The sequence below is a fragment of the Ochlerotatus camptorhynchus genome, unplaced genomic scaffold (genome assembly GCF_037179485.1).
Source record: "Ochlerotatus camptorhynchus isolate MF236.1 unplaced genomic scaffold, CSIRO-AGI_Acam_v1.1 ptg000747l, whole genome shotgun sequence".
NCBI classification, from domain to species: Eukaryota; Metazoa; Arthropoda; class Insecta; order Diptera; family Culicidae; genus Ochlerotatus; species Ochlerotatus camptorhynchus.
In genome coordinates, this window is record NW_027041215.1 from 170,494 (window position 1) to 188,091 (window position 17,598).

A 17,598-nucleotide genomic window follows, 5' to 3' on the forward strand; every position below is an offset into this window, starting at 1 on the left:
CCGACATTTCGTTCTCCAAACCGACCTGCCAAGGGTGGAACGTAATAGCCCGACAACCAACTGGCCGCGCACGTGGCGCAACATTGCGACGAAGCAGCTCACTTCAGGGCAGCGGACGAAAGTGTACCTCCTGGTCAATGAGAAGATCGAGCATCGCAAGCTATTTTTTGTGATGCAGCGAGTGGCGGACGAGAACTGCACACATTGTGACAATCAAACGGCGGAAACTCTCCTCCATAAATTCTGCACCTGCACTCGTGTTGGCCCGGCTTGGACCGTCCAGATGCAGCAGAGGATAACAGGCATTTTGGATGGATGGAGACGACTTACATTTGAAGACCTGGTGAGACCTGCCTTAATAGGAATAGAAAATTCGAAACGTGTGGAAATTCTTAAACTTTTTATTAATTACATCTGCTTTGTTAATGGAAGTAACGGTAGAATTGATGTAGCTGAGAATTTTCATCTAGATATAGAAAACTAATTGTTAAAACACTGACAATAAAAAATAAACTTTTATAAAAAAAAAAAAAATACGGTTTGCCAGGTACGTGTAACGCTTGTAGCGGTCATGATTCCGCTGTATTATGAAATCATGAATTTCCATCATAAAATTGTAGATCATTGCTATAATTTCATGGCGTGGAACGTTTTTTCATTCCATAATTTTTTATTCATGAAAATGGAATCGGATTTCTTCCCGTGTAGAGCTGATTGGGAACAATATCAAACATTTATGAAATATAGCTTCGATCCAAACATTCCTTTGCAAACCAAAGATGAAATTAATTATGCTCTTGAATCTCTGACTACTTCTATAGTTGAAACAAAATGTACTGTATGTACATACATACCAAAATGCGAGGTTAAATTCCATTCAATTATAATAGACGACGATCTTCAGCTCTTGATCCGTCTTGAAAGTTATCTGGCGAGATTTGCAAAAACAAATTAAAAAGCGATTCTCTGCCCTGAGGAACAAAACTTTTGAAAATAATGTTTTGAAATTTGACCCGAGTTGCAAATCCTTTTGGAAACTCACAAAAAAATTGAAAAAAACCTCAAAAGCCCATTCCAGCGCTTAAAGAATTTTGATCACAAATTTGGAAAAAGCTCAGAAACTTGCTAAGCAATTCTAGAGCTCCCATAATTTCAGTTTGGGTCTTACTAGTCCTATTGAGAAACAGTTTGCTCGGGATTTTCTGAATATTTTCTCTCGGGAAAATATTTTTGATGATTCCTGGGGGATTGATTTGGACGAAGTAAGATCTATAACTAAAAAGTTTCATAATATTAAAGCTCCAGGGGAGGATGGAATTTTCTTTATCCTCATCAAAAAACTACCTTTTCTTTTTGGTAAAATTATTTAACAGATGTTTCAATTTGGCATACTTTCCTGATAAATGGAAAAATACAAAAGTTGTTCCAATTTTGAACCCGGATAAAAATCTAGCTGCAGCTTCTAGCTACCGTCCAAAAAGTTTGCTTTCTTCAATAAGTAAACTTTTTGAAAAGATAATTTTAAATAGAATGATGCTTCACATCAATACGAACTCAATTTTTGCAGATGAGCAGTTTGGATTTCGCCATGGGCATTCAACTACTCATCAACTCGTAAGAGTTACCAATTAAATTCGTTCAAACAAATCTGAAGGCCACTCAACTGGCAATAGCAACTTAACTCTTCTAGACATAGAAAAAGTATTCGACAGTGTTTGGCATGAAGGTTTGCTTGCTATATTGAAAAAGTTTAATTTTCCACTTTATATTATGAAATTAGTTCAAAATTATTTAACTGACAGAACTCTGAAGGTAAATTATCAAAATTCCAAATCCGTACGACTACCTGTTAGAGCAGGAGTTCCTCAGGGTAGTATTCTTAGGCCAATTTTGTATAATATTTTTACTTTGGACCTCCCTGATTTGTCTCAGGGATGCCACAAATCTTTGTTCGCTGATGACACAGGCATTTCCGCTAAAGGAAGAAGTCTTGGTGTTATTTGCAGCAGACTGCAGAAAAGTTTAGATATTTTCTCTTCTTATTTACAAAAAATGGAAGATTTCTCCCAACGCTTCCAAAACTTAACTTATAATATGTCCACATAAGCCTAAAACTTCGTTTTTGAAACCTAGTAGTAGTCACATAGTCACTATGCACGGAGTTCCAATTTCCTGGTCAAACCAAGTGAAATATATTGGATTAATACTTGACCAAAAATTAACTTTTAAAGATCACATTGAGGGTATTCAAGCCAAATGTAACAAATATATATAAATTTTTTGTATCCTCTTATAAACAGGAAATCCAAACTTCGTCTGACGAATAAACTTCTAATATTTAAAAAAGTTTTTAGACCGGCCATGCTTTACGCTGTGCCAATATGTTCTAGTTGTTGCACTACCAGGAAAAAAGCACTTCAAAGGATTCAGAACAAAGTTCTGAAGATGATTTTGAAGTTGCCTTTCTGGTACAGTGCTACCGAGGTATATAGAATTTCGAATGTAAGACTTTAGAACAAATGTCCAACAAAATGATTAATAATTTTAGACAAAAATCGTTGCAATCCTCAATTGCAACGATTAATTCCCTTTATACTTAGATAAGATTTGGTTTTAGTTTTTAGTTTTAAGATTTCAATTGTTATACTGACATGCAGGTTAAAAAAAACCCTTGTTTAAAATACTGAATTGCCAAGGCAGGAACAATGTTAAAAAAAACCATTTAGATATATATCATTACAATTAATGCTGGTAAGTTACTGTAGTAACTGGAGCACCTATTTTAAAAAATGAAATGTTATTTATTTTGAATTTGGAGCAAATAAAGGGTAAAAAAACTGGAACTTCACGTTTGCTGCAGTGCAGTATACAAGAAGTTTTAATTTCATTTCATCAGTGATGTCACAACCGTCCAAGATTTGTGCCCTAGAAATCTTGAAGTGATAGGGAATATCAGCCATCATGATGGTCATTGTTGGACGCTTCAATGAATCACCTAAAGAAAGTAAAAATGCGTTTTCTTCGTCATTTGCGTGGAACAGCACGCATCGAATTAATACGAAGACGATGCAGTGTTGCCACATTATTTCCAATTTAAATCTGTAATTTCACCGTAACAAATCTTTTTCTTATGTTTCTGGCTGACAAAAATCTGTAAAATAATGTGTATAAATTATGAAGTATGATCTTATTGTGGATCGTCGTAAATATACTTTGAGTTCATTTGAAGTTCAGAAATATGTCTTCTTCTTCTTCGCTTTTCAAGCTTATTGCATATCGCATATTAGCTTATTGCGTGTTCTCAACTTAGTGTTCTAGATGCACTTCCACAGTTATCAATTGAGAGCTTTCGATGCCTGTACTATTTTTGCATTGGTATAATTGTGTGGCAAGTCCAATCATACTTCTATGCCCAGGGAAGTCGAGAAATTTTCCAACCCGAAAAATTCCTAGACCGGACCGGGAATTGAACCCAGCCACCTCCAGCATGGTCTTGCTTTGTAGCTGCGCCTTTACCGACTGAGCTAAGAGAGGCCCAGAAATATGTAGATTGTTCATCAAAATTTTTTTAATCAACAATTTTAGAAAATGAGAAATAAGCATTCAAATTTTATGAAGTATTCGTTGTAAAATACTATGCTCGATCTCAAATTATTTTAATCAAACCATATTTCAACTTTATTTAATGTGTATAAATTATGAAGTATGATCTTATTGCGGATCGTCGTAAATATACTTTGAGTTCATTTTAAATTCAGATATATGTAGATTGTTCATCAAAATTCGAATGAATAAACAATCGCATTTTCGTAAAATTTGAATTTTTTATGTCCGAGATTACGAAAATCTTTGTCAGGTAATTTTTTTAATCAACAATTTTAGAAAATGAGAAATAAGCATTCAAATTTTATGAAGTATTCGTTGATCTGAAATTCTTCTACTTCAACTTTATTTAATCATTTGGCAGATTAAAAGGATATTGAATTCACTAGCTGTTGCTCGAACTATAACCCTAAGTGTACTCAGTATTTTTTTGTGATAAACTTTGGGATGATTTCATCTGTATTTCTCTATTTTCAATCGTGTTCATATGTTTTATCAACTCTATTGTATTTTGTCCCAACACTTTTATTTGGATGTTTAGTAGAATTGCATAGAATATTCTTTATTTCTGATATTACGCTAGTCAAATATCAAAATATCCAGTTGACTCTTCGACTCACAAACTGAAATCAATCAGCTTGTGGATTGTTACCGATCCGACAAATAAAAAAAATAATCATAGTACCTGTCATGGTTAATTAAACAGTAAGAATGAAAAAACTAACATTCCGGAGCAAGTAAGGAAGCCGAAACTTTCAAAGTTTTCCAAGAAATACATGATTTGGCAAGTGATCTGCTCATGTGGCAAACGGAGTGCGCCGTTCCTGACTACTGAGACTGTAAACGGGGAGATCTACATCAAGGAGTGTCTACAGAAGCGTCTGCTTCCTCTGTTGAAGCAACACGAGGGCCCTACGATCTTCTGGCCGGATCTAGCTACGTACTATTATTCAAATGTTGTCCTGGAGTGGTACGAAGCCAACGAGGTCACTTTCGTACGCAAGGACATGACCCCCCCCAACGCTATTATGAAGTAGGCACTATATTATGAAGTAGGCACTACGGAAGCATCCCAAGGAGGTCAAATCTGAGGAAGACATAACGAAAAAGTGGATTTCCGTACAGAAGAAGCTGCAGCCAGATTTGATAACCTAATGAGTGGAGTTCATCGTAAGGTGTGAGCGTATGGTTGTGGCATTGAAGTTGAATGAAATGAATATGCTAAAAGCTTACTAATGTGTTAAATTTTATTGTTTGAAAGTTTGAAAAGGATCGGTCAACTAGGTAATTTTCTACAGCGTTTTTTTTCCGTGATGCAATTTGATGTGCGACACCCTTTATTTGTTTCATCCACTAGCGGTCCTATGTCAAGCAGTGATGCAAAATATCATGACACTCACGTGACACTCGTCTTCGCAGCAACCGACTATCGCTTACAGATCGTTTTGTCACGCAGTGAGAGTTAGAGCCATGGCAAACAACAATCACCAGTAATGGTCGTTGCTTACAAGCAAATCGTTACACTCGCTGCTGATAATGAAAAGCACAACGAAAACAGTGAAGATTTCTGCAGTACGATCATGAGAAAAAGCGAAATGACAGAAGAAAATGAAAACAATGCCTTCGCATTCCAAGTTCATCTCGGCAGGCGCGAGTGTGTGAGTTACAAACAAAGCAGGCAACATTAAACGGAAGCTGTTGGGCTCACTCACCAACACACTCACATAAGCAAGCAAAGCAGCAACTGCTTCAAAACGAGCACATATGAGTGTCGTGATTGTCAGGATTGACCAGATCGGTGATGGATCACAACAGAAGACGAGATTCACCAGTTGCTTTTTACTTCTTTCGTCAACTTGATTGATGGTCATGGAGAGAGCTTCGACGAGCACATTGATAAGAATGTACAAACCGTTACTACCATCAGCTGTTTGATGATGGTGATTGTGATAGGTCGCAACTCTGATGTCAAGCCTCCGTTCGTGCCTATAGGCACAGACCCTTCTACGTTTTTTAACCTACTACCATTAAATCAAATATTGAAAATCCATGATCACCATCGTGGCAAACACAATATTTTTTTTTCAACAATAATTATTAAAAAGTCGTTATGACAGCTATACATATAAAATAATCCGTTAAAACTTCGTCTAGATACATATTTTGTCAATTCATAAAACAATCATTAGATAACTGTTCAACTTTAACGTGTGAAAGGACAGAAGTCTAGAGGAGAGATGATTGATTTGCATAGCTACATTTTACTGGAAACAGTTAAATCGTTTTTCAATCGACATAGAACTCCATACTTCTTGGCAATTTGCTTGATGACATTGTCAATGTGAGAGTTGAACTTAAGGTTTTCTTAAATAATCACGCCAAGATATTTAATCTCCCGAACGCGATCAATAGCCTCATCATCAATTACAACGGAGACGTTCTCATTTACTCGATTCCGCGAAATTACAATGAATTTAGTTTTAGTTATATTCGTTCTCAATTGCTTATACTTCAGCCTTCTACTTAGAGAATGCAAATTTTCATTCAAGTGTGAAACGGCATCATCTAAATCCTTAGCCGCAATGAATAACAAAGTATCATCTGCAAAAAGATTAATGTCGCAATATCGTAAAACACGTCGCAAATCATTAATATACACAATAAATAAAAGGGGCCCTAATACACTTTCCTGGGGCACTCCAAGGTTATTCCCCACGGGACTGGAAATAGAATCATTAAAATCAGTCACCGTCAACAGTTCTGTCACACAAATAGCTTTAAAACCAGCTTGTAACTCCAGCAACTATTTGAATGGGAACCACTAAGGATTTCTTGCAAATTTGTGGCACATGTCCAGTTTGCAATGATTAATTAATAAGGTCCAGCAAGATGTAGCCAATGACATGACAGCAATCTTGAATAACTCTAGCATTAACATTGTCTACTCAAGCCGATTTTAATAATGAAAAACAAATAACTCTGAGTTCATCTAATGTAATTGCGTGAAATCCTTCAAATCTAAAACTTCTACTCACTGGCTGTTTTATTTCGTCATATTCATCGACCAATTCAATGGTTTGATTAACTGACATAGTCCCAAGTCATTGAAACTTCCTCAAAGTACCGAGCGTATCGATTCATAGTTAACATGGCTGGTTCTCAGCAATGCAATGATCCATCGTTATGATTCAGCCACCAATCGAAAGATATGGCTATCTTATTTTATTTTGAATAGAAAGAAACCCAATTGGACCTGTAGTTGTCCAGCCGAAACGGTAATACCCGGAAAAGTCCCGAGCAAAATGCGTGTCGATTCATGTTGACATGACTGGTTCTCGGCAATTTGGTTACCACATTTTAAGATTGAGCCACTACTTGAAAGGTATGACTATCCATTTCTAACCGAACAGACAAGGAACCGATTGGAGTTGTGGGTGGCCAATCGGAACGATAAAGTCCGTGAAAGGTGGCTCTGTGGAAATTCGGATTCACCGGGAAAATGGTCAATTCCTGAAAGTAAACATAGAGACCGCGATTTTTTTCAAAATTGCATACGATCATGAGCATAGAGAAAATATACCACCACCATTTGATTTTGCTACCAAGTGGCCAGAAAACGGTCGTCTGGATATCCGGAATCAACGAGAAATTAGTCAATTCCAGAAAGTAGACCTAGAGATTCGCGAATTTTTTCTAACTTGCATATAATTATTAGCATAGAGGAAATATACCATCACCATATCAATTTTGCTTGGTGCTTGGTGCTAGAAAACGGTCCTCTGGATATCCGAAATCACCGGGAAATTAGTCAAATCCTGAAAGTATACCTAGAGATCCGTGATTTATTAGAAAATGTGAAGAACCCTTAGATGAGAAGATATATCTCAGTGCAATATTGATTTGGTCCCCCGGTGGCCATTAAACGCCCTTCTGGGTATCCAGAATCACTGGGAAAATGGTCAATTCTTAAAAATAGTCGTAGACATTTTTCTAAATTACGTACAATCATGAGCATAGATGAAATATGCTTTCACCATATCGATTCTGGCACCGAGGGGTCTCTGGATATCCGGAATATCCGAGAAAATGGTCAAGTCCAAAGAGAAATTATGACATAACCATATCGATTCTGCTAATGGATAGCTAGCGGATATCCGGATTTACCGGGAAAATGGTAAATTCCTGAAAGTAGACCTAGAGATCCGCGTTTTTTTTATGAAATGTGTCTTAGTTGAGAAGATATATCTCAGTGGAATATTGATTTGGTCGTGATTATTGGTGGTTATTGAACACCTTTCTGGAAATCCTGATTCATCGGGAAAGCTACCTATTCTCAAAAGTTGTTCTAGAGACCCGCGATTTTTTTTTTCTAAAATGCATACGCTCTTGAGGACATATATCACCAACTAGAGGAAATATATCACCACTGTAGAGGACATATATCACCACCATAGAGATTCTGCACTGGGTCGACAGAAAACGATTCTCAAGATATCTGAAATCACCGGAAAAGTGGATTTAGAGCTCTGCGATTTTTTTAGAAAATGCATTAAGCCCTTAGTTGAACAAATATATCTCAGCACCATATTGATTCGATCCCCCGGTAGCCATAAAGTGCGCTTCTGGATATCCAGTTTCACAGGTGAAATGGTCAATTCCTTAAAGTTATCCTAGTGATTCGCGATTTTTCAAAAGAGCATGCAATCTTTAGCATAGAGGAAATATGCCATCACCATATTGATTGCACTCGTTTACAGCATATTTGAACTTTGTACGCAGATGGTCATTTCCCACGTAAAATCATGCGCTGAATTTAAAAATGTAGTCCAGTGTTTCCTAAAATACAAATATCTCCGATTGTAATGCAGTTATAATAATTATTTTAACGTCAAACTAAAGGTGATAAAATTGGCTTTTGATTATTTGAACATCATTTTTCAGTGCGATTATTGATGCAACCACTACTAAAATTTTTTGTACACTGCTAAGCTTTTAGCAGAAATTAATTTTTTTTCTGGGAAAAATGCAAAAAATAAATAAACAAACTATTAATTAACAACAATATCACTAATCTCACTGACAATTGATGTTTAGTTGTTTTGAAGGATTTTTTTTCTTTAATTTGGCGTTAAAATAATTGATATAGTCCCATTAAAACCGAAGATATTTGTATTTTAGTAAACAAACTTTTTTAAAGTAAATTTTCATTTTTTAGCTTTATCTCAAAAACTATCCTACTAAGGTTTTTTTTACTACATTTTTGGATTCAGCGCACAATTGGTTAAAGATTCAAGTTATTTTTTACTTTTATTTGTAAACTAGTGTTATGCTACCGAGTTGCCAGAAAACAGGATTTCCGGAATGACCGTAAAAGTGGTCATAGAACCCTGCGATTTTTTACAAATTGCAAAATAGTTGTTCTCTTCATACATTTTCGGAGAGACTATATTAAAACCTTTTTACTTATGGTTTGAGAACTTTAATGGTAATAGACATGGTAGCCAGTAAGGTCCATAAATGGTTTAGTATTATCGGTCAACTTTACGTGAAATATATCGCGAATTGGTAATCAGTAATTTACAGGCAACCAATTCGCGATATATTCCACATAAAGTTGATGGATGTCACAAAACCACCTATGAACCTTACCAACTACCATAACCATTACCATTAAAGTTCTCAAATCATAAATAAAATAGTTCCAATATAATTACTTTCCCAAAAATGTATGGAGAAAACAAGAATTTGGAATGGTAATGGTTCTTAACAACCCATTATTTGTAAGGTTCACTTCCAAAAAACCATAATACATAAGGTTTAAACTTTATCACAAAAACGTTCATGTAAAGTTCCATAACGATTTCAGTTAAAGTTTAGCAGGGATTATAAACAATGTTTAACCATTTTTGGTAAGGTAAAGTAATGGTTTGAATTTATGCGGGATTTCAGCGGACACAATTCCGGATGTCGCTCTGAAATATGCCGCATGACGTTTTTTGTCATTAATTTGAATTCCAAACATTCAAAACTGCATGACAAGTCCGGACATTCCATCTGTACGTCTTTTTTTCGACCAACATGGCGCTGACGGAGGTGCATCTTGAATGCCGCAAATGACTTGAAAACCACCGTGCATTGTTCAATGGGACACTCAAAATGTTTATTATTTTTATGCAACCGAACATGCTTAATATAAAAATCAATATTTTCGATAGCCACATCCCACATTTTACACTTTAACACCATTTTTCTTCTGATTTTTTACTCACTTCACATAAACGAACCGCTCACGGCCGACGACGTTGAAGTTTTCGCTTGCGTTGGCCCAGCGTTCGTTCGTGTAATTTTAAGTCATCCCACACCGAAAAAAAAGTGTGCCCGCATAATTTTGAGTACACGCATGTAAAATTATATGTCATGAAGTAATATTGTGAGGTTTATTATGGAAAGTTGCTATAATATGACCGCTAATTTTGTGTGCGTCTTTTGAAACGTAAAATTAAGTTAATTTTATAATTACGTCATGCAATATTAAGTCCGTTTTTCGATTACGTCTCATTTAATAATCATAATTTTTTGGTGTGTATATCAATGGTTTGACCGAGTGCGACTCTTACAACTTGTTGTATGCGGAAGATTTTGATTTGCTTTGATTGGTTGCACTCAGTGAAAATTATTTTGTAATTTTACACGAATTTCCATGCACATAAAAAGAACGTGCCATACATATGAACTAATTGGTTTTTAAATTTACACGACTTGAAATTTACATGCAAGTAAAATTAAACGTCACTTGAATTTTACATGGATGGCTTTAGATGGTAAAAACCTAGTAATTTTACAGGACGTTTAGAATTTTACGCATTTTAGCGTATTGCCACCTTATACTTATTTGAATGAGATTAATTTACCATGAAATTGGGTTCCTCCGCGCGGGTGATAATTCCACGAACATGACATTCGTTTTTATATTGTTCTATCGAACCACCGTTTAGGCGCAGTCACATATGTATTGTCAATCGTATCTCGAGCTTAACCAGATATTTTGAAAACGTTTGTTGAACTCTTTTCCTTAGTACAAGGGAACAGTACTGACCACTGTTGCAACATTTCAAAACTATTGATAGAAAGAAATCAAAAGTACTCAGAGTTAGGAACGGCGCAAAGTATGGTGCCTGCAAGGTTCGCGTGTAATGTAATGACCATCATAATCAATGTATTTTCTGTTCAAATATCAAACAATTATAACTTTTTGAACAAATTTGCATAAAATAGAACTGATTGTCAAGTACGCGGAATTATCACCCACGCGGAATAACTCGCCTTCACGGCATAGTACATACCCTACACTTCCACCACTGCATCAAAACGGTCAGTCAGGAGAAGAAAGGAACCATGAGCGCATTTTTGAATATTTTTTTTTTCTATTTTACCATATCCAAATTTTTGATTTTTTGAACGAACTAAAAGTGCTCTCTGTATAAAACAGGTTTAATCAATATTTTTCTGTCATCTATCTTCTATTTGTGGACGTGCTTATGCACGATCGTTCCACATAACCAAAACTGAGCGCAAAAAACTTACAATACACTTTTTCCGACATTGTCCACTAAAGAAGTGACTCGAGCTATACACGGCGGAGAAAAAACTGATCGATTAATCGTTCTGTCCGCCATATTAGCTTTCTCAATATTTGTTGATTTACATTTACACGAGCAAGTAAATTTATAGGTTTTAGTGTTGAAAATTCGATGTTCTTCGATAAGTTTTTACATCGCGTGGAGAATAATAAACTGCAAGAGAAAACTATTCGAATAAACGTGTAAATTTATGAGTTTTATCAAGCTCTTTAAGTGTGCATGATTTTTAATGTAAAATTAAATTAAAACATAGTTTACAGAGATGTAATTTTAAAATGGTTTTGGTGTCATGTAAAATTCCTTATTTTTTGCTGTGCACCTTTGCAGGAACAATTCACAGTCTCTTTGTAATTCAGTGTGCGCTCCTCCTTTCTTCGATTTTTGCTGTCACGATGTATTCAGATATCCTGAGGATCGTTTTTTGGCCACTCTGAAGTAGAATCGATAGGGTGATGGCATATTTCCTCTATACACAAGATTGTATGCAATTTAGAAACAAAAAAATCTGGGACTAGCTTGGGAAATAAACAATTTTCCAGTGAATCCGGCGTTTTATGGCAACCGTGATTGAATCAATATAGAGCTGAGATATCGCTTCTCAACTGAAGGTTCTACATATTTTCTAAAAAAATCATAAATCTCTAGGTCTACCTCAACAAAATTGACCATGATTCCAGTGATTACGGATAACCAGAGGACCGTTTTCTGGTCACGCGGAAGCAGCATAGATATGGTGAGGGCATATTTCCTTTGAGCTCATGATTGTATGAAATTTTAGAAAAAATCGTGGAACTCTAGGACCATTTTTAGGCATTGGTGAATCCGGATATCCAAAAGGGTAATTTATGGCCATCTGGCAGCAAAATCGATATGGTGATGGCATATATTCCTCTATGCTCATGATTGCATGCAATTTGGAAAAAAAAATCGTGGATCTCTAGGTCTACTTTCAGGAATTGACCATTTTCCCGGTGTTTCCGGATATCCAGAGGATCGTTTTCTGGCCACTTGGTTGCAGAATCGATTTGGTGATGGTATATTTCCTCTATACTCAAGATTTCGTGGATCTCTGGGACTACTTTTAGGAAATAACCAATTTCCCGGTGAATCCGGATATCCAGACGGGAGTTTATGGCCACCGGGGGATCGAATCAATATGGAATTTTACATTTTCTAAAAAATCGCGAATCTCTAGGTCTACGTTCAGGAATTGGACTTGATTTCAGTAATTCAGGATATCCAGAGGACCGTTTTCTGGCTACCCGTTAGCAGAATCGATGTTGTGATGACATATTTCCTCTATGCTCATGGTTGTATGCAATTTAGAAAATAAATTGAGGGTCTATAGGTCAACTTTTAAGAATTGAATTTTTTTCTGGTGATTCCGGATATCCAGAGGACCGTATTCCGGCCACTCAGTAGCAGAATCGATATGATGATGACAAATTTCTTCTATGCTCATAATTGTAAACAAATCTAGAAAAGAAAAACACTGATCTCTATGTCTACTTTGAAGAATTAACTATTTTCCCGGTTTCTCCAGATATCTAGAGGGTCCTCTTCTGGCCACTTGGCTGCAGAATCGATATGGTGAAGATTTATTTCCTCTATGCTCATGATTGTATGAAATTTATAAAAAAAAAATCGCGGATCTCTAGGTCTACTCTCCGGTGAATCCGGAAAATCCACTGACATATCTTCTTAACTAAGGGTTCTTCACATTTTCTAAAAACTCACGGATCTCCAGGTCAACTTTTAAGAATTGAATATTTTCCTGGTGATTCCGGATATCCAGAGGACCGTATTCTGGGCACTTGGTAGCAGAATCAATATGTTGATGTCGTATTTCCTCTATGCTAATGATTATATGCAAGTTAGAAAAAATTCCAGATCTCTAGGTCTACTTTCTGGAATTGACTAATTTCCCGGTGATTCCGAATATCCAGAGGACCGTTTTCTGGCCACTTGGGTGCAAAATCGATATGGTGATGGTATATTTCCTCTATGCGCATGATTGTATGCAATTTTGAAAAAAAATCTTGGATCTCTAGGTCTACTTTCAGGAATTGACCATTTTCCCGGTGAATCCGAATTTTCACAGAGCCACCTTTAACGGATTTTATCGTTCCGATTGGCCACCCGCAACTCCAATCGGTTCCTTGTTTGTTCCGTTTGAAAGTAGATAGTCATACCTTTCAAGTAGTGGCTCAATCGAGAACCAGTCATGTCAACATGAATCGACACGCATTTTGCTCGGGATTTTCCGGGTTTTTCCGTTCCGGCTGACCAACCACAGGTCCAATTGGGCTTCTTAATAAAATAAGATAGCCATATCTTTCGATTGGTGGCTGAATCATAACGATTGGTCATTGCATTGCTGAGAACCAGCCATGTCAACATGCATCGACACGCATTTTGCAGCCTCGGGGTTATGTCAGTTAATCAATGAAACACTGTCGACAAAATAATCATTAAATTTAGATGCAATTACTTGTTCTGACTGTTCTAATGTGCCTTTTAAAGTTATGGACCGCGGTTTGCAATTACTAGGTTTTAATAAAAATTTCAAAATTCTCCATAACTCTTCGCTGTTGTTTTGATGCTGATCAATCTTCCTTTGAACATATAATGAGAATGATCTATCATCCAGGCAAAATTCCAGTAAACTTTCCCGGCTTAATGCCTAGAAGAAAAAGGTGTGATAACCACTTTCGATTTCCATGCTATTCGCACGGAATTTTTGAACTTAATTAAATTTCAGTTTTCACTTCAAATTGGCCATCGGAGTGAATGCCGTGTATTGACTAAAACCTTGGACGGATTTAAACGTCTTTTCAAGTATCTTCCTGAGAAGTAACACCATTTTTTAACTCTTGACACCAAAACTGAACATCTGTTCCAGGTTGTCTTGAAAGTTCTGCCCAGTGGTGAATCCCTTGATCATACCATAGATGAATTGACAATATTACTTGAACTTGAGCCAGTTCAAGTAATAAAAATAAAAATGAAATCCCGTCCTGGCGATTCGCGCAACGGGATTTCTATCGATTTTTATTTAATTCACTTCAAGTCTAGTAAACTAAACAACCTTATGGTCTTAGAAAAAGCTAGCCTTATGCTCCATGTCCGATAGAAATGGGAACACTTCAGGAATACTGGAGGGAATTTCCAAAACATCACCCAGTGCCGTAAGTGCCAGGGATGGAGCCATGGAACAAAAAATGTTTACATGCCAGCTATATGCATGAATTGTGGAGATTCCTATCACGCAAACGAAGACCGAAGGAAGATCCTAAGAAATATAAATGTTCAAACCACAGATTTAATTGCTGGTAATTTAAGACCCGCAAAGCAGTCCTACAATCTCGTTCTAAACGGCAGGTAGGAATCGCTCCACGTTCCCGAGCAGGTACTAATGAACACTCAAAATGTATCCTGATGTATGTGGGCGTCTTAGTGGAATCCCTGTATAAAGAGAGAGAGAGAAGGGTGAGTAATTTCCATTTAATTCCACTACCATATATGCTTATCCTTGACAGATACGCGTATTTCGTCTACAATGTGCAGACTTCTTCAGTGTCTTGTACTAAGCGGCGCCGGTGCACCGCGGTGGTGTAGTGGTAAGCCTGATTACCTCTCACCCCAGCAGGCCTGGGTTCAATCCCAGTCGGCGCCGCCAGGGTGTTCTGACGCATAACATCTGTGATCACGCCTACCTTCGGGAGGGAAGTAAAGCCGTTGGTCTCCGGTTCATGAGTTGATGACGGGTCGATAGGTTGGGTCCAGGTATGGGAGCTGCCTCCCTGGCGTCGGTAGCATTGGTGCTCAGCACGGAAAACAAGATCGACGGAAAACAAATCAAGGAAAAAAAAGTGTCTTGTACTATTTAATACTCGACTGAAGAAAATATCGCATTTTACCGAATATATATTAACCCAGGTACATTTTCTTTTAGAAGCTAGGAAAACTTAAATTTAATTTCCTGTAGGAGCAGGAACTCCGCTGCTTACTCGTTGATGTGTCCTAGGTAGTAACTTGAAAAGCCGTTTCCTTGATCCCTGTTGAGTAAAGTTGAACTCCGTTGTTTGTTGATCTCGAGGTTCTCTGCAACATCCAATTTCCATGGTGTAGATACGGTTTGTAAAATCGATAGTTGGTCGTTCTCTGTAGAGATGTGTTCTGCAACCTTTTACTTGAAATCATATGTTAGGCCTTTTTACTTTTGCTTTTTGGCCTTAATAACTTCTGCTATATGTTCTTTAAATCTAGTTGCTACAGTTCTATTGGTTTGTCCTACGTATACTTTGTTACAATGATTACAGCTTATTTTAGATACATCTGCTTTACCTAAAACATTTACTGGGTCTTTAGTGGATCCGAATTGTTCTAACTGTGGTCTTATCTTACAAAATGTCAAATAGCTCGTCTTCCATATCTTTAAGAGATCGAGCATTCCAATTCAAAATATATAACGATTTCAAATTGCTGAATTTCAAGGTCATTAGAAAGTTAGATTTAATATACATTTATTTTAGGACCATCCTAATATATACAGCCTTAATTTTTTAAGCACAAAAACTTCACCGAGACTCCAAACGTCTTGATATTAAAGGAAAAGTTCAAGGACTGCTTTCCTGCTAAGTTCCCAGCCTTAACCACTGTGCATTGTATGAATGCGATGCATAATGGTGAAGTGCTTTATAAAAATGAAAACGAAAATAAAAATAACAAAGCAAAAAAAAATTCCATATTTTTTCTATTTGTAATCATATTATTTTTGTTCCAGATTGGCGATAGAATACTAGCGGTAGACGGCATAGATATCAGTCAATCCTCACATGAACATGCTGTGAAAACAATAAAAAATGCAGACAGCAAAATGATATTACAAGTTCAAAGCTTGGTGAAAAAGGTGAATCCATAGAGCGATGTCCATATACCACGTGAATAGTTTAGAGATTGTATGGATAGTTGTACGCGCAGGAGGATAAGGACGTCTAAAATCTATCGAAATCTGTCCATGTGGTTTATGGACAACCCCTAGCAGTATTTTACTACATATTGTAATCATATACACTAAACTGATGCAAATTGGAATGTTTTCGCTCCACAGTATTCAATCGACTCCAAATTCTGTCTGGTTAGCCTCCCAAAATTTGAAATTATTTGGTTAGAAACTGACTGTGTCCAATCCAAACTTTTTAATATTACCTCCTAGAATTTTACCATATGGCCAAGTATGAGAAAAATTTTAATGCTTACTCTTGTAAAAACATTTTTAGCCAAACGTCAAATAAAACAGTTATTAACAACCGAGCGGGAATCGAACCAAGCCACCTCCAGCATGGTCTTGCTTTGTAGCTGCGCCTTTACTGACTGAGCTAAGAGAGGCCTCATTTACACCTGTTTAGAATCTCGCGAAAAAATGCACTTAATTTCGCTATTTCAAATGTATGCAAGCAAGGTGTATTTCACACATGGTGTGTTTATATTTTGGCAGTTAAGTGTGACACTCTACAAGAAAACAGTTTCCTTGACTGTAATAATTGTTGAATGTTGGTGCAAATACCGCAGCGAAATGATGATCGACGCTCTTCACTATTATCGCAGAAGCCTAAAGAATCATGCAAAGCAAAATACATCCTTCATATGATTTGTACTAAATCAGTTTTCAGTTAACTCATTTAAAATTTAGGGAGGCAATTTAAAACTGTTTAAGCACTGTGGAGCACATAAATAAATGCATCGGTCTTATATACAGCATTGGATTTGTTTGCCGAATCTCGGTAATTTCGGTACCGCCGAATAGCTCCGTAATAAGTTTTACAGAGATCTCCGCAAAAGTGACGTTTGGTTGCTGAAATGTTGAGTCTTGCAAAATGTTTATCTGACTCTCAACATGCAAACCTCATTTTTTGCTGACATATCAGTCCAAAATTGCCGATATTCGGCAAACAAAACTATGTGTGTAGACCTTTCTGACGTTTGCCACGTAAATATGTGTGCACAATAATATGTACAATAGGGTGGGTCATCATGATCATTTTTTCAGAACAATGTATTTTTGGTTCCATTTGGGGTCCCAAACAACTGTGCAAAATTTGGGGATGATTTAAAGTAACGCGGCTTTCCGCATTGCGTTTGAAATTTATATGGAAATTAGTATGGAAAATCCTTCTATTTTGGATTTTTATCCATAGAGTTCACAATTTTGCTTGAACCATGCAACTAACCAAATAAAAGTATAGTCCAGGAAGTGCCTAACATCTTTGCCCAAGAATGTACGGTTCTAGATTCCCGAGCAAAGTCCAGCATCAAAATGACCGCAAATTGAAATCAAGTTTTGATATCAACA

The 17,598-nt window shown here is 36.7% G+C and overlaps 1 protein-coding gene across 3 annotated transcripts in view; it reads left to right on the plus strand.

Moving 5' to 3' along the window:
• LOC135714870 (inactivation-no-after-potential D protein-like) overlaps window positions 1-17,598 on the plus strand; it is a 271,137-nt gene that overhangs the window by 108,042 nt on the left and 145,497 nt on the right. For 2 of the 3 annotated variants that reach the window (XM_065238285.1, XM_065238283.1), the window contains one exon: window positions 16,030-16,155. The exons of the other annotated variant lie outside the window; for it this stretch is intronic. In XM_065238285.1, the coding sequence (XP_065094357.1) occupies window positions 16,030-16,155 (126 nt within the window). The remainder of the gene's footprint in view (window positions 1-16,029; window positions 16,156-17,598) is intronic. 3 annotated transcript variants of the gene reach the window in all.